Source organism: Camelina sativa, chromosome 1 (genome assembly GCF_030686135.1).
Source record: "Camelina sativa cultivar CO46 ecotype springtype chromosome 1, ASM3068613v1".
Lineage (NCBI taxonomy): Eukaryota > Viridiplantae > Streptophyta > Magnoliopsida > Brassicales > Brassicaceae > Camelina > Camelina sativa.
In genome coordinates this window covers 23046038-23071500 of record NC_141880.1, presented here as the reverse complement: position 1 = coordinate 23071500, position 25463 = coordinate 23046038, and the positions used below count along the sequence as shown (strand labels likewise).

Below are 25463 nucleotides of genomic sequence, written 5' to 3'. Positions count from 1 at the left end.
GCTAGACTTAAACGTGAAAACAGAGCAACACAAGAAAAACAGAGCAATGCTAAAACTAATCAAACAACAAGCAAGCAATGATATTTAGACTAGGATTTCAATAAACAAAGAACGCCTTGAGGAGGGATTCATGGGCTGAGCTAATCATTGTGGTTATCTAACTTGGTCAACAAATCTCAAGCAAACATTGAGCTGATCTCTAGACATACTATTCTAAGACATGTTTAATCCACTCTCATGGCAAGAAACAATCAAACCTATGCAATTCTAGACTTGTTCTCACAAAGTAAAGAATCTACACAAGCAGGCATTAAGCAATACATCTCAAACCAAACAAGACTCCTAATCTCTTAGCAAGCCTAATGGTAAGCTCTAGATCTAGCCTTATCTATGCTCCTTAGACATTGGTGTGATGCTAAGATGCTTGAAATCAAACCCCACCTTCTCTGATATAGGATCAGCATTAAGATCATCTAGCCTAGAAGAGATATACAACAATCAAGCTTGACCAAATCAAACAAACCACAAGATCAACCCAGCCTAACCCATCCTCAAGGTCCTAAGCAAACTACTCACAAGAACACATGGTGAAATATGTCAAAAACCCAGAAAATAATGAAACTTGCATCATTAGAAAGATGAAACAGAGATCTACAATATTGATGAAGGAATAAAACTCGAGATCTTAATACTTTGAAAGTTATGAAACAAACAAAATATAAGAATCTAGTCTTTCTCTCTCAAACAAGTACAAGATCTAAAAAAATAAAATAAAAGTGCAAAAGGAATAATATCTAAAAAAGGTAAAAACTAGGTTTTAGACTCTCTAAAAAGCTGGACTCTTTGGTGGCTGCAAGTACAAGGGCCTTATATAGGAGGTGAGGTGGAAGCCCTAAAAATACAAAAAGTCAAAGTGGTCAACGGCTCGATCAACTCGACCAGTGCTCGGTCGAGTGGCTGGTCGAGCTGGCTTCTCTCGTGCATTCTCCACTCGGTCGAGTCCTCCTCAGCACACGGTCGAGTGGTGGTCGAGTGGTGCGGTCGTGTTGGACTCCGGACCTTGATTCTACAGCCTTAACTCTCTTGTTTTCTCCTCAGGACAGCTTTACTTCTTCTCAGCATTGCTTCCATGCTCCTTAAGCTCCAAAATCACCTGTTTATGCATGAAAAGATGCAAATGCAATGCAACTATACTCTAATGCATGATTAGTCCTAAAGCTACACAATAATGGCCTAAATGGATAGCAAAAGATGCAAAAGTTGTGAATAAACTAAGGGAAAACAAGGTAAAATATATGAACATCAGTATCATACTCCTGAGCTACTCGCCACAGATGTAGTACCTTCAACTTCATTATCAAAGTTTTCCTTAATATCACCTGTAATTAGAAAATTTAAATCAACAAAGCAAGGGAAGTTAACTATGAAAAAAAAATATGGATTCTTACCTTCTAACTCAGCATAACCACGTAACCAGTTTCGAGTGCATAGCAAGGCTTGAACATTTCTTAGAAGGAGACGGTTCCTGTAAGGATTCAATATCGGACCTCCAATTCTAAACGAAAACTCTGCTACTACTGTGGTAATTGGAATACTAAGCAAATCACAAGCTAGAGAAGCCAAATCACCATAGCGTTGCCCACTACCTTTCCAATAGCTCAAAACCTCCATATGAGTGAAATACTTCAAATCTAGCCTTGGATCATTCAAATAATTTTCTAAATTTGTTTTTGAATCCAAAGATGTTGTCGAGCTCAAAACCATGATGAAGGAGGGGGAAAGATCATCTAATGCAGCAAGAAAAGAGATTCAAAGCTTATCAAGGTCTCCATGGGGACAATATTCGTCACCAAGAAGAAGATGCAACACGCAAGCCCTCTACGAGTCGTTGCTAATCCAGCCCCGACGTCTCGAGACAACAAGTTTATGTGCGCCTTTATTGATAGTAAAGAAAACGCCCACAAAAATCAAAATCATGGCAAATTCTTTAATATGTAGAAGATTATGGAGAATCAACACCTTATTATGGAAAGACATAAACAACTTATGGTGAATCAACAACTACTATTGGAACGGGAGAGGCAAAACTCCCAAAACGTCGAAAATCTTAGCTTTAAATTCGAAGGCATGAATAATAAGAATGACGTAATGAATGCGGGAATTACGGGCCTATCTGCTCATGTTAGGAATGTTGAAGTACAAATCGCTCAGTTGGGTGAAGGAAGAATTCTCAAGCTAATTATCATCCTAGTGAAGCCGAGATAAATCCAAGAGGAAGTTTCAACATCATAACAGCTGAGGGTAAGGAAGAAGCTGAACCTACCACTAGCCTACCCAGCAAAGTTGATCCACCAACATGGCAAGAAGATGAGGAACCAATTAATAAACCACCACAACAAAGAAAGCTTCATAAGATAGACGATCCAGTGATGTTTTTCTTTCCTTGCCCTATCAAAGGTGTGGATTTTTTTGACTCTCTTTGTGACACAGGATCTGATTGCAATGTTATGTCAGAGACCGTTGCAAGAGAGCTAGAAATTTGTGACATCAAGCCTTCGACGATTTCTCTGAAGTTTGTAAACCCGTATAATGAAACTCCACGGGGTTTTGTACAAAATCTTTTGGTGCAAGTAGGAGGCTGACTTGTCCCTGTTGATTTTCATATCATAGAGATGAGAGATGGGTCTCATATGCCATTGATTGTTGGGAGTGCATTCCTTGCAACAGTAGGGGCAAATATCGATTATCCGAGAAGACGAGTTTCTTTCTCTAAAATCAAGATGAGAGTCTTCTACCATGTTATTCCTATTGATTGTTCTCACCGTGCAACCAAATCAGATGAAATGAAGGAGAATTTAGATATGGGAAATGATAAGAAGAAGCCACATGGGGTTATAAAAGAAGCCCCAAGCCTGACGAAGAAAGAAGTTCTCAAACCGACAAAGTCTAGCTACAAAACTTTTTCACGCGACAAAGTCTCTACTTTGACTATGCATGACTGCACTAAGAATGAGATTAGAGTGGTCCTACACATTGATGCACGTCCTAAGGTACCCCCAGTACCAATCTCATATGACCTTCCTTGGTTCAGACACATTGCAAACTACTTAGCAGCTGAGGTCGAGGCTCCTCAATTCTTCGGTTACCAAAAGAATTTATTTTTGCGTGAGGCTAGAAGATACTATTGGGATGATCCATACCTATACAAGAAGTATACTGATGGGATGTTTAGAAGGTGCATTCCGGAAGAAGACGTTCCAGGTATTCTCTTTGCTTTTCACGGATCGGATTATGGTGGACACTTTGCCAAATTCAAAACAGTCACTAAGGCATTACAAGCTGGTTTTTGGTAGCCAACAATGTTTAAAGACACCCATGAATTTATATCTAAGTGTGATGCTTGTCAAAGGCATGGGAACATCAGTAAAATAAATGAGATGCCGCAAAACTTCATACAAGAAGTTGAAGTTTTCAATGTTTGGGGAATAGATTTCATGGGTCCTTTTCCTTCGTATGGAAACAAATATATCGTTGTTGTTGTTGACTACGTGTATAAGTGGGTAGAAGCTATTGCTAGCCCCACAAATGATTCAAAGGTAGTAGTAAAGATGTTCAAGTCGATTATCTTTCCAAGATTTTGCGTTCCACGAGTTGTTATTAGCGACGGAGGTACGCATTTCATCAACAAAGTATTTGAGAACCTCTTGAAGAAAATGGAGTGAGACACAAGATTGCTACGCCTTACCACCATCAAACCAGTGGCCAAGTGGAAGTCTCCAACAGAGAATCAAAAGAACCTTGGAGAAAACAGTAGGAAAAACGAGGAAAGATTGGTCGGTAAGTCTTGATGATACTTTATGGGTGTATAGGACTGCATTCAAAACTCCTATAGGTACCACTCCATTTCACCTCGTCTATGGGAAATAATGTCATCTTCCGGTAGAGATTGAATATAAGGCCGCATGGGCGGTAAAGAAGTTGAACTACAACATTAAATCTGCAGCTGAGAGACGCTTGATTCAGTTGAATGAGTTAGAAGAGATTCGTTTTAATGCTTATGAGAATTCTAGGATCTACAAGGAGAAGAGTAAGATCTACCATGACCGGAAGGTAATCCCGAAGAGTAAGTTCTACTCTTCAACTCTCGTTTGAAACTTTTTCCTGAAAAACTCAAATCGCGATGGTCTGGACCATTCAAAATCAAAGAAGTAAAACCATATTGTGCTGTGGTACTTTATAACCATGATGGAGGTGAATTCACTGTCAATGGACAGGGGTCTCAAGCCATATCTCGCAGATGTGGAAGAAGAACTTGAAGATCCAATCACCCTAGACGATCCGCCTCAAGCCTAACAGGCTACCAACGTCGAGCCAACGACGTTAAACAAGCGCGCTACTTGGGAGGCAACCCATGTCTAGTAAGTTTTTATTTTTAGGATTTATTTTCTTTTATTTTTAATATTTTTGCATTTTAGTTTCAAGTTTTCATAAAAAAAAATATAGAAAAATAAAAAATAGAAAAGCCAAAAAGGAAGAAGAAGGACCATGGATTGGCAATGCACACTATGACTAGTGGCAAGTACCACCTACTGACCGGCCATGTTCATCATGACTGACGTATGCCGAAGGCAACGGATCATCACCGTCCTTGAGTGATCGATGCCGAGAGTCCCCACCAGCCATACAAATCGTAGCCAATGCCATGTCCTACGTTCCGCGTACCATGTACTATGTACCGTGTACCATGTCCTACGTACCGTATCCCACGTACCGTGTACGACGTACCATGTACCATATCCTGCGTACCGCAGACCATACCCACCATTTGCTGCTCTGTCCGCGACCGTTCATCCGTGTACGGCGAGACTAATCCGAACCACCACCATCCTACCACCAACCATCACCATTCTTTTATTCAGGTATGTTTTTCTTATTTTTATTTTCTCATTATTATTGATGGTTTTAGGTTTTTGTTTCAAGGAGGATGCATTTAGAGATATATCAAACAGAATTCGAATGAATTTAGCCTAGTTCATATTCGATGTCAAGCAACCAAAGGAAGTTACAAACGGTTAGTCACCACCTTTTCGTTCCACAGCCGACCTCTAGACAATTTTTGGGCAACCACTAAATGTCTAAGATTCGACACAATATCATTCCATCAAGGTGACATTGTTCCTAAACCCTACACTTTTCCTTATGATTATTCATCCTCATATCTTTCTTTTTTCCCACCGAGGACGGTGTGATTTAAGTCTGGGGGGAAGGATGTTCCATCCTATACTAATGCTACTTTCTATTTTGTTGACTTGAGACCGTTTTCCACTTTTTACATCAATAATTTTGAGTTTTTATCGAGTCACATTTTTTTATTGAGTCAAAACTAGTAGGAGATTATGATCTTATTCTAACGGTTTATTTGATTTGGATTAACACTCTTTTGACTCTTGATTATGCTTGACAATAGAACCAAAGTTTGGAAAGACTGTGAGCCGACTCAACAATCCCCCAAGTCCCTATTTGGTGGATATTCAGATGATCTAACCGAACCTGATGCCCGCAGCCACAACAAGGAGCCGGACCGCAGCTAGGACCGCAAGGAAGAAGTGCCTCATCTTTGTCCAAGATTTCGTCCAGGAACAAGCGGAACTCGCCCGCGGCCCCAACCGACCCGACGAGCAGCCAACCGAGGCTCTTCTAATGGTCTTCACCATCTCACAAGGGTGAATACCTCCAAGTCATTAGGGAAAGTAGTACTCTTTTTCCCACCTTGGGTTTGTCCCTACGTGGTTTACCAAGGGAGTTTTAACGAGGCTATGGACCCTAGTGCATGGCCATGGACCACTTCGGCCGCGTGGCCATTCTATCCTTTAAGACTATGTCCTGAACGCTGCGTTTTATCTCCACCCACGTGTTTAGGGTTTTGGGAGTTCCTTTATGTAAGCAGCCCTATATAAAGGGCCTAGACCCTATCATGTAAGGTAGACTATCAAGAATAAAGAACAAGAAGTTATCCTTCTCTCTCGTTTTCAGTGATTGAAACGAAACCCTAGAAGCTGCACGAACCGGGTTCGTTAGCTACTAGTTTGGCCGTATCGCAAGGAGATCCATCCATTGTGTGTCGCTACCTCATTCCACGTCTATCCCCATCTATCCAAGAGACAAACGAGTCGAGCATCTCGTCGCGAATCTCTCTTCGTCCGTTCTTGTCGTTCCTTGGTGTCGTTTCCTTCGTACATAGCTCCATCCGCCGATTCCATTCGTTCACGGCCCAACCGAGTCATACTTCCGAATCGTTCCGCTGGTTTTGCTCCGTCCGTACGTCCGTGGTTCACGTCCGTAGTCGGGGGTCACATCAGTTGGTATTAGAGCCAAAGTTCCTCACAAGGTTGTCTTTCCTTCCTATTCGTTCTTGTACGGTCAAAGTTCGAGTCTAGTCCGTTTTGTCTAAGGTTTTGTTCTTGCTAGGTCTTTAGTGTTCTTGAGCTGTTCTTCGCTTTGGTAGTTTAGATCCATAAAGTTGTGTTATTTTGCTTGGTCGTTGTTAGTGGTGGCCTAAAAAGCCACGTGTAGCGATTAGAGTCCCAGCGCGTGAGGTCCGTTTTTGTTTTAGTCTTAGGTTGTCGTGTAGTGCTTTTACTTTTGCTTTTTACTTTACCTTTTTCCAATCATTAGCTGACCAAGGTTTGTCCGATTTGTTGAACCTATCAAACAGAGAACCCACGCGTTCATTCTTTGTGTAGGATCTTTTCTAAACGGACATGCGTCATGGATCGACCGACGGTACCGATTGCCACCGTTCGACACGACCGTACGCCGGAGGACTTATCAACCGCCGCAGTACCCACTACTGACCGCCGGTGGTATCACTTCTCTAACCAGCCACTGCGAAGACCACCGTCCGAACAGTACCTGGCCGCCGTCCGTACCTCGGCCACCCTCCGTACAATAACCACCATCCGTACAGCTGATATGGCCGCACAACCTGGAAAGCCGCTTCCACCCCCGAAAATCGGGACAGTCTTAGCCGAGATCTGGATTCAACTAACCCAGCTAGGGAACCGGCTACAACGGATATAGGACGGACAACGGCAACCCGCAGCTCGTGGGCCGCCTGTCTCAGATTGCCAACGACGATATGACCCGGATCCAAGAGGAACGTCCGAAGAAGATGATGGCCCACCCTACCAAGGGAGACGCCCTCAACGTAGGGACGAGCATGAGGACGATTAACCCTACCGTCCGGTCGAACCGGGTCACAAACTTACGGCTCCGACGTTTGCCGGAAAAGTTAATCCGGAGGCTTATCTCAACTGGGAGGGAAGGATGGATCATATATTCGCCTGCTACAACTACCCCAAACCCAAGAAGATCGCCTATGCAGCCGCCCAGTTCACGGACCATGCCCTTACGTGGTGGGACCGTTCCGAAGCTGACCGAAGGAGGAACGTGGAACGCGCCTTACCGCATTGGGAGGCCATGAAGAACGAGATGAGACGCCGGTACGTGCCACCGCTGTACCACCGCGAGCTCCAGCGAAGGTTCCGCAAGCTGTCCCAAGGAGCCAAGAGCGTTGAGGACTACATTGAAGAGTTCGAATATCTTCGCAACCGGCTGGAGGTCGAAGATATCAAAGAAGGATTGATGGCCCAGTTCCTGGACGGACTACAAGACCGCATTGCGCGGAAGGTGGAACGTTTAACGTACAATGCGTTCGATGAACTCTTGCACCTAGAAATGCAAGTCGAACAGCAGATCAAGAGAAAGGCCAACACCATCCACCGCTCTCGCGCTCAAGGAACGCCTAGTTGGTCGCCTAACTCGTCCCCAGGACCGGGAGGACACCGCGGGCAAGAGAAGTCCAAGGCCGTCACCATTGACTCAAGGTTCAAACCAAGGGACTAGAACAAGGACCCTCGTACCGACCCCAGGCCGCAACCGACCGAAGGACGTAGCCGAGACATAATATGCTTCAAGTGCCAAGGTCGAGGCCACTACGCCCGAGATTGTCCCAATCCGCGTACCATGACCATTACCACGTCAGGGGAACTTGAATCCGTGGACGACGACGAACCTGACGAGCCGAACAACGCTAAGGAGGTCGAGGAAGCCGTCGCCAAGCCTGACGAGGGAGAGCTGCTTATGATCTGTCGGGTCCTTAATACTAGCCAGTGTCCGGACGATACGCACCAGCGGGACAATATATTCCACACGCGATGCACTGTAAGTGGGAAGGTTTGTGGCTTGATCATTGATGGTGGATCTTGCACCAATGTGGCAAGTTCCTACATGGTCAAGAAACTTTCTCTTGGTACCACAAACCATCCTAAACCCTACAAACTCAAATGGTTGAATGACAAGGCCGTGGTCCAAGTCACCGAACAGGTCACGGTCCCGTTTAGTGTAGGCCCCTATAAAGACCAAGTCTTGTGTGACATGGTTCCGATGCAAGCTAGCCACCTCCTTTTGGGGCGTCCTTGGCAGTTTGATAAGAGGACCTCTCACTGTGGCCACACCAACCAATACTCCTTTGTGCATGATAACAAGCGTATTTGCCTAAAACCATTGAGTCCCACACAAGTTTGTGAGCTGCAATCGAAAATGTCTAAGGAGCCGAGTACTAAAATGAACTTCTTGATTAATGCTAGTACGGTTAGGAGATCACTTAGTGACTCCACTTTTCAAGTCTTATTGATGGTCTTTAAGGATGTTGTGAGTATAGGTACGGAGCAGGACGCCGTCCCGGCCATGATCAGACCGCTCCTACGACGGTACCAGGACGTGCTTCCGGATGAATTACCGCACGGTCTACCACCACTTTGCGGCATTGAGCATCAGATTGACCTCTTACCCGGAGCCCAGCTCCCAAACCGTCCTGCCTACCGCGTGAATCACGAGGAGGCTAAGGAGCTTGAACGCCAAGTATCCGAAATCATGAAGCAAGGATACGTCCGAGAGAGCCTTAGTCCATGCGCGGTGCCAGTCTTGCTAGTACCTAAGAAGGACGGGACATGGCGTATGTGCGTGGATTGTCGGGCAGTAAACAACATCACCATCAAGTACCGCCATCCCATTCCGCGCCTAGACGACATGCTTGATGAACTCAGCGGTTCCACCATCTTCTCCAAGATAGACCTTAAAAGTGGCTATCATCAAGTGAGGATGAAAGAGAGAGATGAGTGTAAAACCGCGTTCAAAACCAAGCAAGGTTTGTACGAATGGTTGGTAATGCCATTCGGTCTATCTAATGCTCCCTCCACCTTTATGAGACTGATGAACCATGTCCTTAGGGTCTATATCAACAAGTTTGTGGTTGTTTACTTTGATGACATCCTTGTTTATAGTAAATGCCTTGAGGAACATTTAGAACATCTGTCCTTGGTCTTGGACACTCTTAGGGAGAACAAACTGTACGCTAACCTTAAGAAATGCGTGTTTGGAGCTAACGAGCTAGTTTTCCTAGGCTTTGTTGTAAGTGCGCAGGGGCTTAAGGTGGACAATGACAAGATCAAGGCCATTGAGGAGTGGCCGAACCCGACCAATATCAGTCAAGTCCGGAGCTTTCACGGCCTGGCCAGTTTCTATAGGCGGTTCGTGCGGGATTTCAGTTCGGTAGCTGCACCACTTACCGCCACCATAAAGAAGAGCGTTGAGTTCAAGTGGGGACTGCCCCAAGAAGCAGCCTTCCGCGAGCTCAAGCACCGGCTGACACACGCGCCTCTATTGGCCTTGCCGGATTTCAGTAAAACCTTTGAAGTAGAGTGCGACGTGTCCGGGGTGGGCATTGGAGCCGTGTTGACGCAAGGAGGCAAGCCTATTGCCTACTTCAGTGAGAAGCTCAGCGGACCGACGCTCAATTACCCAACCTACGACAAGGAACTGTACGCCTTAGTCTGCGCGATGGAGACTTGGCAACATTATCTGTTAGCGAAGGAGTGTGTCATTCATACCGACCATGAGACGTTGAAGCACTTGCGCGGCCAGACCAACCTTAAAAAGAGGCATGCCAAGTGGTTGGAGTTTATCGAAACCTTTCCTTACGGCATCAAGTACAAGAAGGGCAAGGAGAATGTTGTGGCCAACGCACTTTCGCGGTGCCATACGCTGATCACCACCATGGACGCACAGATCCTCGGGTTTGAGTACATCAAGGACGCATATGGTTTGGACCCGGACTTCGCTGAGTGCTACCAGGAGCATGGAAAAGGGAGCTATACCAAGTTCTTCGTACATGACGGGTTCCTATTCAAGGAGAGGCGCATGTGCGTCCCGGCTGGATCGATGCGGGAGTTATTAACGAGGGAAGCACACAGAGGAGGGCTTACGGGACACTTTGGCGTAGCCAAAACAATGGCCATCCTGAAGGAGCATTTCTATTGGCCTAAGATGAAGCGCATTGTGGAGAAATTCTGTGGTAGTTGCATTATGTGCCGGACGGCCAAGTCCACCACGCGTCCCTATGGCCTGTACACGCCCCTTCCGATCGTGTTAAGTCCGTGGGTTGACCTATCTATGGATTTTGTCCTTGGTCTACCACCGTGCGACAAGAAGGACGCTATTTTTTGTGGTCGTGGACCGTTTCTCCAAAATGGCCCATTTTATACCATGCAACAAGACCAACGATGCCATGCACATCGCCAACCTGTTCTTCCGAGAAGTAGTGCGGCTACACGGCCTCCCCCGCACCATTGTGTCCGATCGCGAGCCCAAGTTCCTCGGCCATTTTTGGAGGACAATATGGAGAAAACTCGGAACGCGGCTGTTGTACTCGACCGCGTGCCATCCGCTGACGGACGCCCAAACAGAGGTGGTTAACCGCACCCTCGGAGCACTACTGCGCACCACCATCGGCAGTAACAGGAAGACTTGGGTCGAATGCCTTCCATTTGTGGAGTTCGCCTACAACCTTGCCACGCACTCGACCACCCAAAAATTGCCAATCGAGATCGCTTATGGGTTTAAACCGCTGACTCCTATGGACGTGTTACCCTTGCCGCCCAGAGAAGTAGTGAACTAAGATGGCGCGAGCAAGGCCGAGCTTATCAAACAGTTACATGCAGAAGTGAAGGCCAACATAGAGCGGCGTACCGAACACTATGTGCGGACAGCCAACCAGGGCCGGAAGACCATGGTTTTCAAGGAAGGCGACTGGGTTTGGTTGCACCTACGGCCAGAACGGTTTCCGCAGAAGAGGAAGGACAAGCTGAGCCCCCGCGGAGATGGACCGTTCCGAGTCGTCGAGAGGATCCACGACAATTCCTACCGCCTTGAATTACCCGGTGAGTATTTGACTTCGACCTCATTCAATATTTCTGACTTGGCCTCGTTTGATGTAGGTACCGAGGAAGATGTTTTGAGGGCAAAACCTTTCCAAGGGGGAGGGAATGATGGAACCCGGGACGATGGCCAGCATACTGACACGGACGAGGACCGGAGCGCGCAAGGAACCAAGGACGCGACTGCGTCCGAAATTAGACGGCCCTTAGCCCAAGCACCGAACCTGATGCTCGGAGCCGCAACAAGGAGCCGGACCGCAGCTAGGACCGCAAGGAAGAAGTGCCTCATCTTTGTCCAAGCTTTCGTCCAGGAACAAGCGGAACTCTACCGTGGCCCCAACCGACCCGACGAGCAGCCAACCGAGGCTCTTCTAACGGTCTTCACCATCTCACAAGGGTGAAGACCTCCAAGTCATTAGGGAAAGTAGTACTCTTTTTCCCACCTTGGGTTTTTCCCTACGTGGTTTACCAAGGGGGTTTTAACAAGGCTATGGACCCTAGTGCATGGCCATGGACCACTTCGGCCGCGTGGCCATTCTATCCTTAGTTTAATTTTCTCTTTTTAAAACTATCTCCTGAACGCTGCGTTTTATTTCTCTTTTAAGACTATGTCCTGAATGCTGCGTTTTATCTCCACCCACGTGTTTAGGGTTTTGGGAGTTCCTTTATGTAAGCAGCCCTATATAAAGGGCCTAGACCCTATCATGTAAGGTAGACTATCAAGAATAAAGAACAAGAAGTTATCCTTCGCTCTCGTTTTCAGTAATTGAAACAAAACCCTAGAAGCTGCACGAACCGGGTTCGTTACCTACTAGTTTGGCCGTATCGCAAGGAGATCCATCCCTTGTGTGTCGCTACCTCATTCCACGTCTATCCCCATCTATCCGAGAGACAAACGAGTCGAGCATCTCCTCGCGAATCTCTCTCTGTCCGTTCTTGTCGTTCCTTGGTGCCGTTTCCTTCGTACATCGCTCCATCCACCGATTCCATTCGTTCACGGCCCAACCGAGTCATACTTCCGAATCTTTCCGCTGGGTTTGCTCCTTCCGTACGTCCGTGGTTCACGTCTGTAGTCCCGGGTCACATCACAAATCGTGGAAGCGAGGGGTAGGTAAATTACCGATGACCCCAATATTCGCCTACACCTTTGATTTAAGAAAAAAAAGAGAAGAAGTGAGAAAATAGAGAGGAAAGGCATCATACGAAGAAAGTTTTCGCTTGAAGAGAGTCGACAAACATTGATCAATTTTCCCTTGGTACGATATCACTTTTTATTATTGCTTTAATTTATGTAAAGAGATGACAATGGAGATTCCGGAAACTCCGAAGAATTGTGGGATCAAGGAGCGTTGATGATTCTCATGGACGATTAAAAATCTAAGTTTCTAATTTCAAGGTGAAGAAGAGTGCAAAGACAATATTCCCAAAGATAAGTGAATTCCCGTGATTTTCAAAACCTCTTTTCCATGATTTATTATGATTATTTGCTTGAGGACAAGGAAAGTCTAAGTCTATGTCTGGGAGAGTTGATAACATCATTATTTTACCCATATTAGCCATAGTTTTCATATGCATTTAGGAAGAGTTTAATGAGATTTCAGGTATGAAAGGTCTATTATCAAGTATTTTAGGTTTCAAGAAGGTTTTACAGGTTTTATACCAAAAAGGACCAAAAGACAAGGAAAACATGTTTCAAGACAGATTCAGAGCTTTACAGTACGGGCAACCTTTGAAGACCTTCCACAACTCACATTTTGACATTCTTGGTTTCTATGGAAATCTGAAAGAGTCATCTATCTCCTCGAAGTCGAATCAAGTCAATCCATTCATTCATCAGGAAGATATGCTCAATTTACCGAGTCGTGTTACAAACCGACGTGAAGAGAAGCAACTAGCCGATGGGCTTTTATCCAAGGTATGACAAGCGACCATCACTGCGGCCCAGTCCAAGCCTCCTCCACGGTCCAGAAGCCTCTTTCGCCGCCTCTTGTCCTGCACTTAAGAAGAGAAGACGTTTCTACCCTTACAAAACCCTAAACTTAGACAAAACCCTATAAATACTCTTAAACCCTAGGGGTTTGAGGTGTGCTTAATTCTACATCCATCCACGCCTCCAGCAGCAGCCCTAGAGACGACCAGAGACCCCTACACAGCCGTGAAAGCTCGTTCTCTCTCAGCTCTTCTTGGAAGCCATCGTCGTTCATCTTTGAAGTCACCATCTCTCTTTCTACTCTTTCTAAATTCTTTCGTTAGTGTTCTCTACTTGGTTAAGGAAGAAGAATCATCTACTTTGTATTCCAGAGAAGATTTCTAAACCGTTTTCTCATACTCTTAATCTTTTATGCAATATCTTATTCATATAACTTTGATTTGCATGACTATGTCTGAGTAGTTCTCTTGTTGGGTTTAAGGGTTTTCAAAAGGGGATTCATGAATTGTTGAGGGTGATTAGATTTGGGTCTGTTCGTTTATTGTTCTCCATCTAAATAAATCTTTGTTGCTTACTTCTTGATTGACGCCCTAGCTACTGCTTTTAGGATAGATTTAAATCGCATAAAGTAATTTAGATGAGCAAAGCGTCATAACCAACCGAAAGTTGAGTTATGGAGTTTTGTTTGTGAACTTATCAAACGTGGATTATTTATGTGTATTTACCTGTGGAAAAAGAGTAATCTAGGTTGCCTAGACATAGTGATTAGGTTTTATGGGAATAGGCCAGTTGCTTAGTCCAAATTTGAGTTCTTGAACGTTAATAATTGAAAATACCCTGTTTAGTTTATTAGTATGATTCGATCCATGATACCCTGAGAATTCCCTATTACCCAACACTTCGTCTATTGCTATTTACATTGCTTTATTTCTTATTTGCTTTTTATTTTGGTTCGTAGGAAAACCCACAACAAACCCCCCTTTTATTTTGTCTTAGCCATATTTCTTTTTCATAAAAATCGTCGCGTAACTTACTAGTCTTTGTGGGATCGATACCTTAAATACTACAATCGATTTGCTGTGCAGTTGCAGCTTTTTCGTTGTGTTATTCTAGGTTAAAACCTGACACACATCACCAATTCATACATCCTAAACACATCATTCCAAGCAGTTTGTCTACATATAGGCTGACAATTCAGATTCAAGTACCTATCTCTAGCTCTCACATTCTCATATTCAACATACCGAAAAGGCAATTTATAATATACAATAATTTCACTAACCATATCACGATCTACTTTGTGATCATAAGAACTTTCTTCACTCATCTTTGGAGGTCTCTTTGGACAAATATTTAAACGACGCTTTAAGGACGATTTTCCTTGACTAGTATCTATGATTAGCTTCTTATTAAAATGCATGCAACGACGTCAGGGTTTTCCATCTGGTTCTATTATTCCTACCGGTATAAACTCTTTCTAAACATAAGACTTCGATCATTTATTAGAGTCAAACACAGTATTACTCACTTAACTAGGCTGTGTTTCACTTGCTCCTTCAGCTTCAGCCTCGACATTCATTTCCATATACTCATTCTGCGCATTAAACCCGCCATTGTTTCTAGTAAGTGAGAATCCATCCTGAATAAATTATGTCCTAAAATTATATCAAAAGCTAGTCGTGGGCATCCGTTCGGGTTTTTTATACTACCGGGTCGGGTTTGGGTTTTATCTGTTCGGGTTCGGGTATACCTGAACACAAACAAACCATGAACAAAAAAAAACTAATATTTATTTTTTTTTACAAATTTTAGAACATTTGTATATATATAAATATTTAACATTTCACATTTGGATAGAGAAACTCATATGGCAAAATGGTTAAAGATGCATCCTTCAATGCTCAAGCTACTGGGTTCAAATCCCTTTAGATACATATTTTTACATTTAATTCGGATTAGTTTGGGTAGCTGGTAACTCTCTAATTTATATGTTTTTAGCATCCTTTTTTGTCCATATTTTGCATTGTTCATACCTCTAACTTAGCATTTTTAGGTCATTAACTGTAGGAATTCACTTTTAAACCATTTATGGTGTTGCATTTCTGCATTTGCATATTTTGGATGAAAACAGGTGCTAAAAAGCCAAAAATGGGGAAAAACAAGGACAATCCGAGCATGTACCCGAAGGAGCCATTGAGCTGCAAGAACAAGTCCGAACCCCAACACGATAAGGGAGGATCCGAGAGCATGAAAAACAACCCGAAGATCCACTCGAGGAGTAACCCGACTTCACACTCGTGTACCCCATCGAGTAGACCATCGGGCAGGTCTGGGAAGCTAGGTCAAAAGGGTTTCCATATACAAACCCCCTCCTCTCCTAGCTCGCAAGGGAGCAGGCCGCAGACCCTCAAACCAGAGAGCGAGAGCTTCAATGAGAGAACTGAGCGACTCAAACATTTTCCTTTTTGTTTTACATTTTTATTTTCATAGTTTTTATAGTTTGCTTAGATTTCTATTTTGTACTCTTTCTACTCTACTCTATCCTTTAATACAATGCAAGTTTCATTCATTTTCGTTATTTTGTTCCTTTTTATCTTGTCTGAGTAGTGTAGTAAAGTTTCTAGGGATGGGATAGATGATTTTGTGTTCTTGATCGGTTAGGATGCCTTAGTTTGATTGTAAATGATTGATAGATTTCCTTCTAGGTTGGTGTTCTTAATGCTGTCAACAGACCGAGAGGTTGAGATTAGATCTAGGGCGTTTCAGCGACCGAGAGGTGTAGATGAGATGCGTGAATTAGCCAATGCTAGAGGTTTACTTGACTGTGAGAATGGGATTAGATGAGTTTGAGTTTACTGACAATAATGAATCGTTATTAATGCCTGCTTGTTCATATTGCTAGTGCGAGAGTATGGTAAGTGATCAAGGTTGATTGTTGCTAGTGCGAGAGTGTGGTGACAAGGTTTTAGAGATTCATTGTCTAGGAAATAATTACTTGAGGCATGTAAGGCATCTGTACTGGTCTAGAATACTTAGGATTCGATTACCCCATCCTTAGGAGCTTTCGTATTTTATTTGTTTACATTTTCTTTACTTACTCGACCACTTACCCGATCAGGTACACGATATCCTGCATCGAGTAATACCTCGAGCTGTTCATATCTCATTTGCTTACTCGATCACCCCCACTCGATCCTGTACTCGACTGCTTGCATCGAGTGCTTAGGTCGTGTGGTTTCTTTGTTTATATTCCTTTTTTTTTTTATTTATTTTAGGACTGTTAGAACAAAAACTCTATCTGCTTGGCTTGACTTGTATTGTCCTGATCATATCCTTCCTGCTAGCAATAAACAACCATTTAGATTGATAACCCTTTGTACTACAATTGCATAGGGAATTGATACCCTGGGTGAAAACCCAACTATCAATTTGGCGTCGTTGCCATTTGGTTGATTTCATTTTGCTACGTTTAGGATTTCAACACTTGCTAAGTCAAGTTCTTTTGTTTATATTTGGTTCGGATACTGACTTGTTTGCTTTCGCATCGTTTGTTTTGAATCTCAGGTACAACCCGAGCACCCACCCGACCCGTCTCTCGATCACCTGGATCAAGTTTATCCTCGTGTACACACTCGGACAACTACCTGTGCATGCAAACACGATCCAGAGGTAGCACAGAACCTGAGTCCTTTCAACGACAACATCGACAAACCTAGGCTCCTCAGACAACAACAAGTTCAACCATAACCAGCAATCATTAAGGAGACGATTAATAATCAGAACGGTCCACCAGCTCCTCAAGCAAGGACCAATATCGGAGCAGGAGATGCTCCAATTACTCACACTCAAAGGAAAGGAATTGTGTCACCAGCTGTGCAGAACAACAATTTTGAGATCAAGAGTAGTCTCATCCAGATGATACAGAGTAATAAGTTTCATGGATTGCCAATGGAGGACCCATTGGATCATCTGGACGAATTTGATAGGCTCTGTAGCCTCACTAAGATCAATGGAGTCAGTGAAGATGGATTCAAGCTCAGGCTTTTCCCATTGTCTTTGGGAGACAAAGCACACATCTGGAAGAAATCGCTCCCTAAGGAGTCCATCACCACTTGGGAAGCGTGCAAGAAGGCATTCCTGGCCAAATTCTTCTCCAACTCCAGAACCGCAAGGCTGAGAAATGATATTTCCGGCTTTGTTCAGAAGAACAATGAAACGTTCAGTGAAGCTTGGGAACGTTTCAAGGGATACACTACCCGATGTTCACATCACGGCTTCAGCAATGCTTCATTGCTGAGCACACTTTACAGAGGAGTGGTCCCCAAGATACGGATGCTGCTGGACACCGCATGCCATGACAACTTCCTCAACATAGATGTCGATGAAGGTTGTGACCTAGTGGAGAACTTGGCTCAATCTGATGGCAACTACAATGAGGAATATTATCGCTCTGTGCGATCTACAGGAGACGAAGATGCCAAGTACAAGAGGGACATGAAAGCCCTCAATGACAAGCTTGACAAGCTCCTCAACCAGCAGCAGCATGTTCATGCCCTATCAGAGGAAGAGCAGTTTCTACAAAAAGATGGGGAGACTATACAGATAGAGGATGTTAACTAAATCAACAACCAAGGAGGTTACAACAGAGGGTACAACAACTTCAAGCTGAATCCGAATCTGTCTTATCGGAACCCGAATGTTGCCAATCCTCAGGACCAAACTTACCCATTTGCAGTTCAAGGGAACCCGGTCCAACAGAAGCCTTTTGTCCAGTACAACCAAGGCTATGCACCTAAGCAGTAGTACTCTGGGACCTACAACCAACCACCTGGATTCCAACAACAAGGTCAGCAGAACCAATCACAAGAAGCTGAATTACGCGGTCTCATTCAGCAAATTATTCAGAATCAGGCTACAACATTTATGGACATCGTGAAATGGTTCGCAGAGATGAGCAACAAGATCGACTCAGGATACAATGATCTGAACGTCAAGTACGAATCACTCAACACTAAGGTTAGATACCTGGAAGGTCACCAAAACAACCAACCAGCTCCAAAGATTAACCAACTCCCAGGTAAGGCTGTTCAAAACCCAAAGATTATGCCACTACTCAAGCCATCTTCCTTGATGATGACTATGAGGACTACCTCACTGGGGACAGTGACGATCAAGATGGGGAGGATGTGGAACACCCGATGAAAAATGAGGCCAAGTACTATATATCCGAGTACTGGTTCGAGGATCACAAACTGAAGAACAACCCGAAGTGGAACCCGATGACCTACACGATGGTGGTGATCGGATGATGCATCGAGTAGATGTTGAGAAGCAAGATCAGCAAGAGGGGAGTTAGAGGAAAGGTTCAACGCTGCACTTGACATCCAGCTGGAGGCGCTTGCAGAGAGAATGGCTAAGCGTAAAGCTCCACCACCTAAACTTTTGCCACCACACGAGCTTCAGGAGGAAATTGCCAAGGAGGCAGCTCGATTGGAGGATGAGGTTAAGGAAGCTGTCAAAGAAATTGGGTTTGAGATTCTCAGAAGTGGAGTGTGTCTGGATCCTGAGCTGCGAATTGAGGAAAAACTGTTAGATCTTGGCTCTTTCACCTTGCCGTGTTCGATAGGACTTTGGATATTCAAGAACTGTTTGTGCGACATTGGAGCTTCAGTTAGCATTATGCGGCTGTGAGTTGCCAACAAGATGGGATTCACTGATTTTAAACCAAGTAATATGTATTTGGTTCTGGCTGATAGAACATTGAGGCATCCAATTGAGATCCTGGAAAATCTGCCTCTCCGGATTGGTAGAGTGGAAATGCCTACCGACTTCATGATCCTTGATATGGACAAGGAAGTAGACGATCCACTGATTCTAGGGAGACCATTCTTGGCAACAGTTGGTGTTGTGATCGAGGTGAAACAAGGTAAAATCAGAATAGAACATGGTGAGCCCACTCTCGGTGAAGCCCACCAACCAAACCCTACTCTATTTAAGAGAGTCGAACCCTTCTCCCTCATTATCACCGATAAGTTGTGTCTAAACCCTAGAGTTCCATACTTTCTATTCTCTCTACAACTCGAGTTTTATTAGATTTCTCTGGGGCTAACCCTATTAACCTCGAGACTTAGCCTTTTTCTTCTCAAGGAATTCAAACATGGAGCCAATTGCGAAAACCTATCAAAGGAAGGGAAGGAGATCGACCTCCACCAATGCTACAACCGAAGGTGATGCCGTCGAAGCTCGAGAGTCTCAAGAGAAAGAAAACGTTCCACATTCCCAACCGCTGGTTGGACGTTATGCCTCCCCAACCCGATGCTCAACCCGATCCACCACCCGACCAGATGCTCGAGTAACCGATCGAGTAGGCCAACGAGTTCACTCACCGAGTCCAATGGCGAGTGCTGTCCGCCATTCTCCTCAACGTAGAGACCCGTCTACGTCCAAAAGAACCATAACCGACCCCATGGAAGTGGATTCTGATGCTGGAGGAGAAGAGCAAGGGGAGATCCAAATCTCTCGATCAAGGAGCAGAGCTGCGGTTGCAAGAGGGAATAAACCGGCTTCAGAGAAGGGTGAGAAGGTAGCTGAGAGAGCAGCTGAGGAAGAGGATTAACAAGGAGAGGAGGAGAACCAAGAGAGAGAGGAGGAGCAGAGAGAGAGGACACGCCAAGCCTCGCGGAGGCTGAAGCAGAAAGAGGTGGACACTCCGGCAAGACTATTCAAGGTCTTCAAGAAGATGAGCTTTGTTGGTACCCTATACCCTCACCGTGAGACCATGAAGCAATTGGGCATCGCTAGGGATGTAGAGTTTATGTTCGATATGTGCCACCTGGGCCATATGATGCGAGCTCACCTTGAAGCATATGAGGAGGAGACGGTCCATTTTCTTTCGACCTTGAAGCTGCATTATTTTGAGGACCACCCGACCCTACTACCCGATGGGGGGATCGGGTTCATCACCTTCTCCGTGAGGAACAAGGAGTACCGGCTCACTTTCAAGGAGATGGAGAAGCTATATGGCTTCAAAGTTGGTAGTGGAGAAGGAATGGAGGTTAGCAAGAATGAGATGAGGTCCGTATGGCTGACAATAGGAGACAAGCTCCCCTACAAGTCCACAAGCTCCAAATCCGCTCAAATAAGGAGCCCTGTTTTGAGGTATTTTCACAAGTCCCTTGCATGCACTCTTTTTGCTAGAAAAGAGACTGGAAATGTGAACGATCATGAGCTCCAGCTGTTAGACATTGCACTGTGTGGAGTTTTGGATAGCACTAGGGATGGCTCACCACTAGTAGGAGATGTTGCGGATACTAGTATGGTGTTTGTGCTACTCGATCAATTCCTCTATCTGAAATCATGGGCCGTGAAAAGAAGAGAAGGAGGCGGAGATATCTCCATTGGAGGACTGATTACACCGATCCTAGTGGCATGTGATGTGCCCTTGAAAGGAATTGTGCACAAACCAAGATGGCTAGATGCGGATTACCTCGTGCTGGCGAGATTTTTGGCCCATGAGAGGCCTAATGACATGATGCTGTTCAAGTTCGTCCATCCAACCGCCGAAGCTGCCCAAATGGTCCAACCTAATGTCATATGCACCAAGGTTCGGCTGGGAAACAACATTGACTTCGCACCACCTTTGGAGGAGTTGTACAACCCGGAGGAAGAGTCCGAAGCTGAGAAGAGAGAGGAAACCGGGTAGAGACAGGGAGATAGCTCGGAGGATTTCGATTTTGAAGAGTATGTGTGCTCTCAAAAACAACCGGTTGGAGTGAGGGAAGCTCACAAGAGGATCGGATGGCTGAAGAGGATGAACAAGTTTCTGGCAAAGAAGGTAAATGATCTTGCCGGTTCGGTGAAGACAATGGGAGGTCTAATTAAGGAGCTGCAAGACAAGGCAAGTTGTGCCTCATCTCCTACCTCGGCACATGCACAAGCTTGGATGGGGAGAAGCGGACCGCTAGGAGGAACTCGAGGACTGCCACCTCCAGAACCTTACAGAGCATCATCATACGAGCCCCAAGCTGAGGAGAACATCACCCGACCTGAAGCATCTCGGAGAAGCCATTCAGACGCCTATCCGACGCCCAACCCGATGGGATACACGATGAACTACCCGATGCACTCATCGAGCACCCAATCGGGTGATTACTCAAGTATTTTCCCTCCGCCTTACCAGATGCCATACACGATGTCGTACACCATGCACCCTGCGAGTGGATACACGGGTGATCATTCTGGACCTCTTCCACCATTTCCGTCGTACTACCTAATACCCTACCCGATGAGCTACGCGATCCAACCCTCGATCAACCCCTCGGATGCTGGTCCGAGTAAGTCGTCAGTGCGCATTTTTGAGCTCTCTGACGAGCAAACAACGGCACCTGCTGAAGTCGGAGACGACCCAGGCTACACGTTGGTGAGTATGGAGGTTGCTGCAACCTCCTTCTTCACCAACCCATGAAGTACCACTTTCATCCGATCCTTGTAAATAACATTGCATTTAGTTTCTTTCATTTTGTGTGGTTCTTGGATTCTTTTTCCAACTTTTATTTACACAGAGACTGTGTAATTTAAGTTTGGGGGAGGGTCCTAGAATGCATTTAACATTTTGTTTTATTTTCTTAATTTTCTTATTTCTAATCTTTGCATGCTAGTTTTATTCATTTGAGTCTGCATCTATTTGCATTAAAAAACAAAAAAAAAATTGAAAATTTTTAAGAAAAAGAAAAGAAAAGAGTGTTCATGTAGTTGCATTTACATATTAGGATTGAGTCTAGTTTGTTTCATATAGGATTGTTGCATTTGCATCTTAGGGGACAATGAGTAAAACTACCTTGTTTAAAATCAAACCTTAGGATTGAAGATATAGCCCTTAGTCACAGTTCATTGTTGCTAGATCAATCTTTGGAAAAAAATGAAAAATCTTTGCTAAGAACCTTGTGTCTTTTGAATGCTTCCTCCACTTGCTTGAACATTAGAACATCTCTATATTATTGGATTTAATTAGAACTTTAATTTTCTTGCTTATGGAACTTGAATACTTGCTCATGGTAACTCTAAACTCGGGTTAGCACTCCATTTTTACCAATCTTTTCGTTTAACCCGATTCATTTGTCCTACCCATGAACCCAAACTTTTCTTTCAAACCTTGTTGTGAATTGTTGAGTGAGGCCTCTTTCATTGTGCTATAGATTGTGAAACCTTGAGAGTATTGAGAACTACAAAGAACTGCCTCTTGATTTAGCTAAGTTAGAATTTGAACTAGCTAATAGATTCGGTTTTGAAAGATAGGTGGTTAGAATGTTTATTTGGGGTTGGGTTGTGGAATAAATAAAAAAAAAAAAGAGGAAGAAAAAGTCCCTAAAGTTAGAGTCAATTAGCTCTATGTCTCTAAAAAAAAAAGAGAAAATCTCTTGCTATAGTCGCCTAGAAAGAAAGAAAAAAACTATATATATATATTCATATTAGGAGTCTAGCAAAAAAAGAAAAGAGAAAAAAAGAGAGAGAGCTAGAAATTTAAAGTCTAAAAGTCTAAACTTTAGGAAATATATATAAAAAAAAGAGTTAAAATCAAGGATGTGGGTAGTTTAATTCTAGGGGGTTTAATAAAAAAAAAGGTGAATGAGAAAAGGGTAGATCATCAAAAGTTAAGCTTTGTATGCCCAAATTTTACTCAGTCTTAGATAGTTTTCACAACTATCTAGCATTCCTTGTTTTGAGAGAAAACCACCCAAAGAATTTTTTTAAAACCCCCTTACTAAAAAGCCTTACCCTTTAACCGATTGAACTTGATTCACCTTCCATCTGCAAGAATTCGCCAAACACTTAATTGAATGTGAAAGAGATGTTCTTTATCTTTAGTTGGAGGTTGAACTAGATCGAAGCATGGTAATAAGCATAGAAAAATATTTGCAAGTATGTTGATTGATCTTAGCACCATTAAACTATCTTTAAGGACTATAGCTTGAATCTTTCGCTTAGCATCTTAAGGTTATGAGTCCCCACTTTAAAACCGCACCCTCTTACTTCCTTGCTAGACGACTAGCAAGATTTAAGTTTGGGGGTCTGATAACTCTCTAATTTATATGTTTTTAGCATGTTTTTGTCCATAATTTGCATTGTTCATACCTCTAACTTAGCATTTTTAGGTCATTAACTGTAGGAATTCACTTTTAGACCATTTAGGGTGTTGCATTTCTGCATTTGCATATTTTGGATGAAAACAGGTGCTAAAGAACCAAAAATGGGGAAAAACAAGCATAATCCGAGCATGTACCCAAAGGAGCCATCGAGCTACAAGAACAAGTTCGAACCCCAACACGATCAAGGAGGATCCGAGAGCATGAAAAACAACCCGAAGATCTACCCGAAGAATAACCCGACTTCACCCTCGTGTACCCCATCGAGTAGACCATCGGGCAGGTCTGGGAAGCTAGGTCAAAAGGGTTTCCATATTTAAACCCCCTCCTCTCCTAGCTCGCAAGGGAGCACGCCGCAGACCTTCAAACCAGAGAGCGAGAGCGTCTGTGAGAGAACTGAGTAGTTATTATAGTTTTCGTAGATTTCTATCTTGTACTCTTTCTACTCTACTCTATCTTTTAATACAATGCAAGTTTCATTCATTTTCGTTATTTTGTTCCTTGTTATCATGTCCGAGTAGTGTAGTAAAGTTTCTAGGGATGGGATAGATGATTTTTTGTTCTTGATCGGTTAGGATGCCTTAGTTTGATTGTAAATGATTGATCGATTTCCTTCTAGGTTGGTGTTCTTAATGTTGTCAACAGACCGAGAGGTTGAGATTAGATCTAGGGCGTTTCAGCGACCGAGAGGTGTAGATGAGATGTGTGAATTAGCCAATGCTAGAGGTTTACTTGACTTAGAGTAAGGGATTAGATGAGTTTAAGTTTACTGACAATAATGAATCGTTCTTAATGCCTGCTTGTTCATATTGCTAGTGCGAGAGTGTGGTAAGTGATCAAGGTTGATTGTTGCTAGTGCGAGAGTGTGGTGACAAGGTTTTAGAGATTCATTGTCTAGGAAATAATTGCTTGAGGCATGTAAGGCATCTGTACTGGTCTAGAATACTTAGGATTCGATTACCCCATCTTTAGGAGCTTTCGTATTTTATTTGTTTACATTTTCTTTACTTACTCGACCACTTACCCGATTAGGTACACGACCTCTTTGATGTAAATGTGACACCCCGATTTCAGAGACATGCAGAGAGGTTTAAAGAATTGATTTGACAACCTATATCACCAAAGTGCACTTATCTTTTCGGTCAAGGGTCCTGAGAGAACTCCATAGTTAAGTGTGTTTATGCTGAAGTAGTCTCAAGATGGGAGACCTTCCGGAAGTGACTGTCGGAACTGTGAGAGTGAAAACAAAACACAGGGAAAGATCATGTGGTGATTTGTAGGGACGGTAACAAGTCTTTAAAGCCTCCCGGATGTAGCAAACTGGCCGTCGAATATTGATGGGCTCATGGGCCTAGTGAGAGGACATGAGGCCCATTAAGGAAAGTGGGCCCATGGACTAGGATTAGACATGGGGTCCACTGAGATGTGACGGTCGGGGCATTACAAGTGGTATCAGAGCCAAACCCAGACGCGTGTGGAGTCGAGTGGGCTCACACCGTTAGGGGGTGACGGTCTTGGTGCGCAACGAGGACGTTGCGATCTGTTAGTGGGGGTTAATTGTGACACCCCGGTTTCAGAGACTTATGGAGAGGTTTAAAGAAATGATTAGGCCACCTATATCACCAAAGTACACTTATCTTTTCGGTCAAGGGTCCTGAGAGAACTCCATAGTTAAGCGTGTTTATGCTCGAGTAGTCTCAGGATGGGTGACCTTCCGGGAAGTGACTGTCGGAACTGTGCGAGTGAGGAAAAAATACAGGGAAAGATCATGTGGTGATTTGTAGGGACGGTAACAAGTCTTTAAACCCTCCCAGACGTAGTAGACCGACCGTCGGATATGGATGGGCTCACTGGCCTAGTGAGAGGACGTGAGGCCCATTAAAGAAGTTGGGCCCACAGACTAGGATCGGACATGGGGCCCATTAAGAGGTGGTGTTTGCGGCGTTACAGTAACCCACCAAGGAGAACTCATTGATGTAACGCACCAAGGAGAAAGAACAAGTTCCAAAAGGAACAAATGAGTTTACCACTCTCAAATAAAAGATAAAAGATTTCTTGATTGACTTATTTCTCAAATGAGATTACATGTGTTTATAAATAGATAGAAAACTTGGT

The 25463-nt window shown here is 44.0% G+C and overlaps 1 protein-coding gene and 1 non-coding gene across 2 annotated transcripts; one reads left to right on the top strand and one right to left on the bottom strand.

Annotated features, from left to right (window-relative positions):
* Window positions 1–17376: 17376 nt before the first annotated feature.
* On the bottom strand, window positions 17377–17483 carry LOC147950217 (small nucleolar RNA R71). Its single transcript, XR_015565119.1, has one exon. It is a non-coding gene; the product is annotated as a small nucleolar RNA R71 (small nucleolar RNA).
* A 1880-nt stretch (window positions 17484–19363) lies between these two features.
* LOC147950216 (uncharacterized) lies at window positions 19364–21170 on the top strand. The gene is made up of 3 exons (XM_087512503.1): window positions 19364–19495; window positions 19901–20809; window positions 21144–21170. Exons 1-3 carry the CDS (start codon window positions 19364–19366, stop codon window positions 21168–21170), a joined length of 1068 nt encoding a protein of 355 aa, XP_087368629.1.
* Window positions 21171–25463: the final 4293 nt, after the last annotated feature.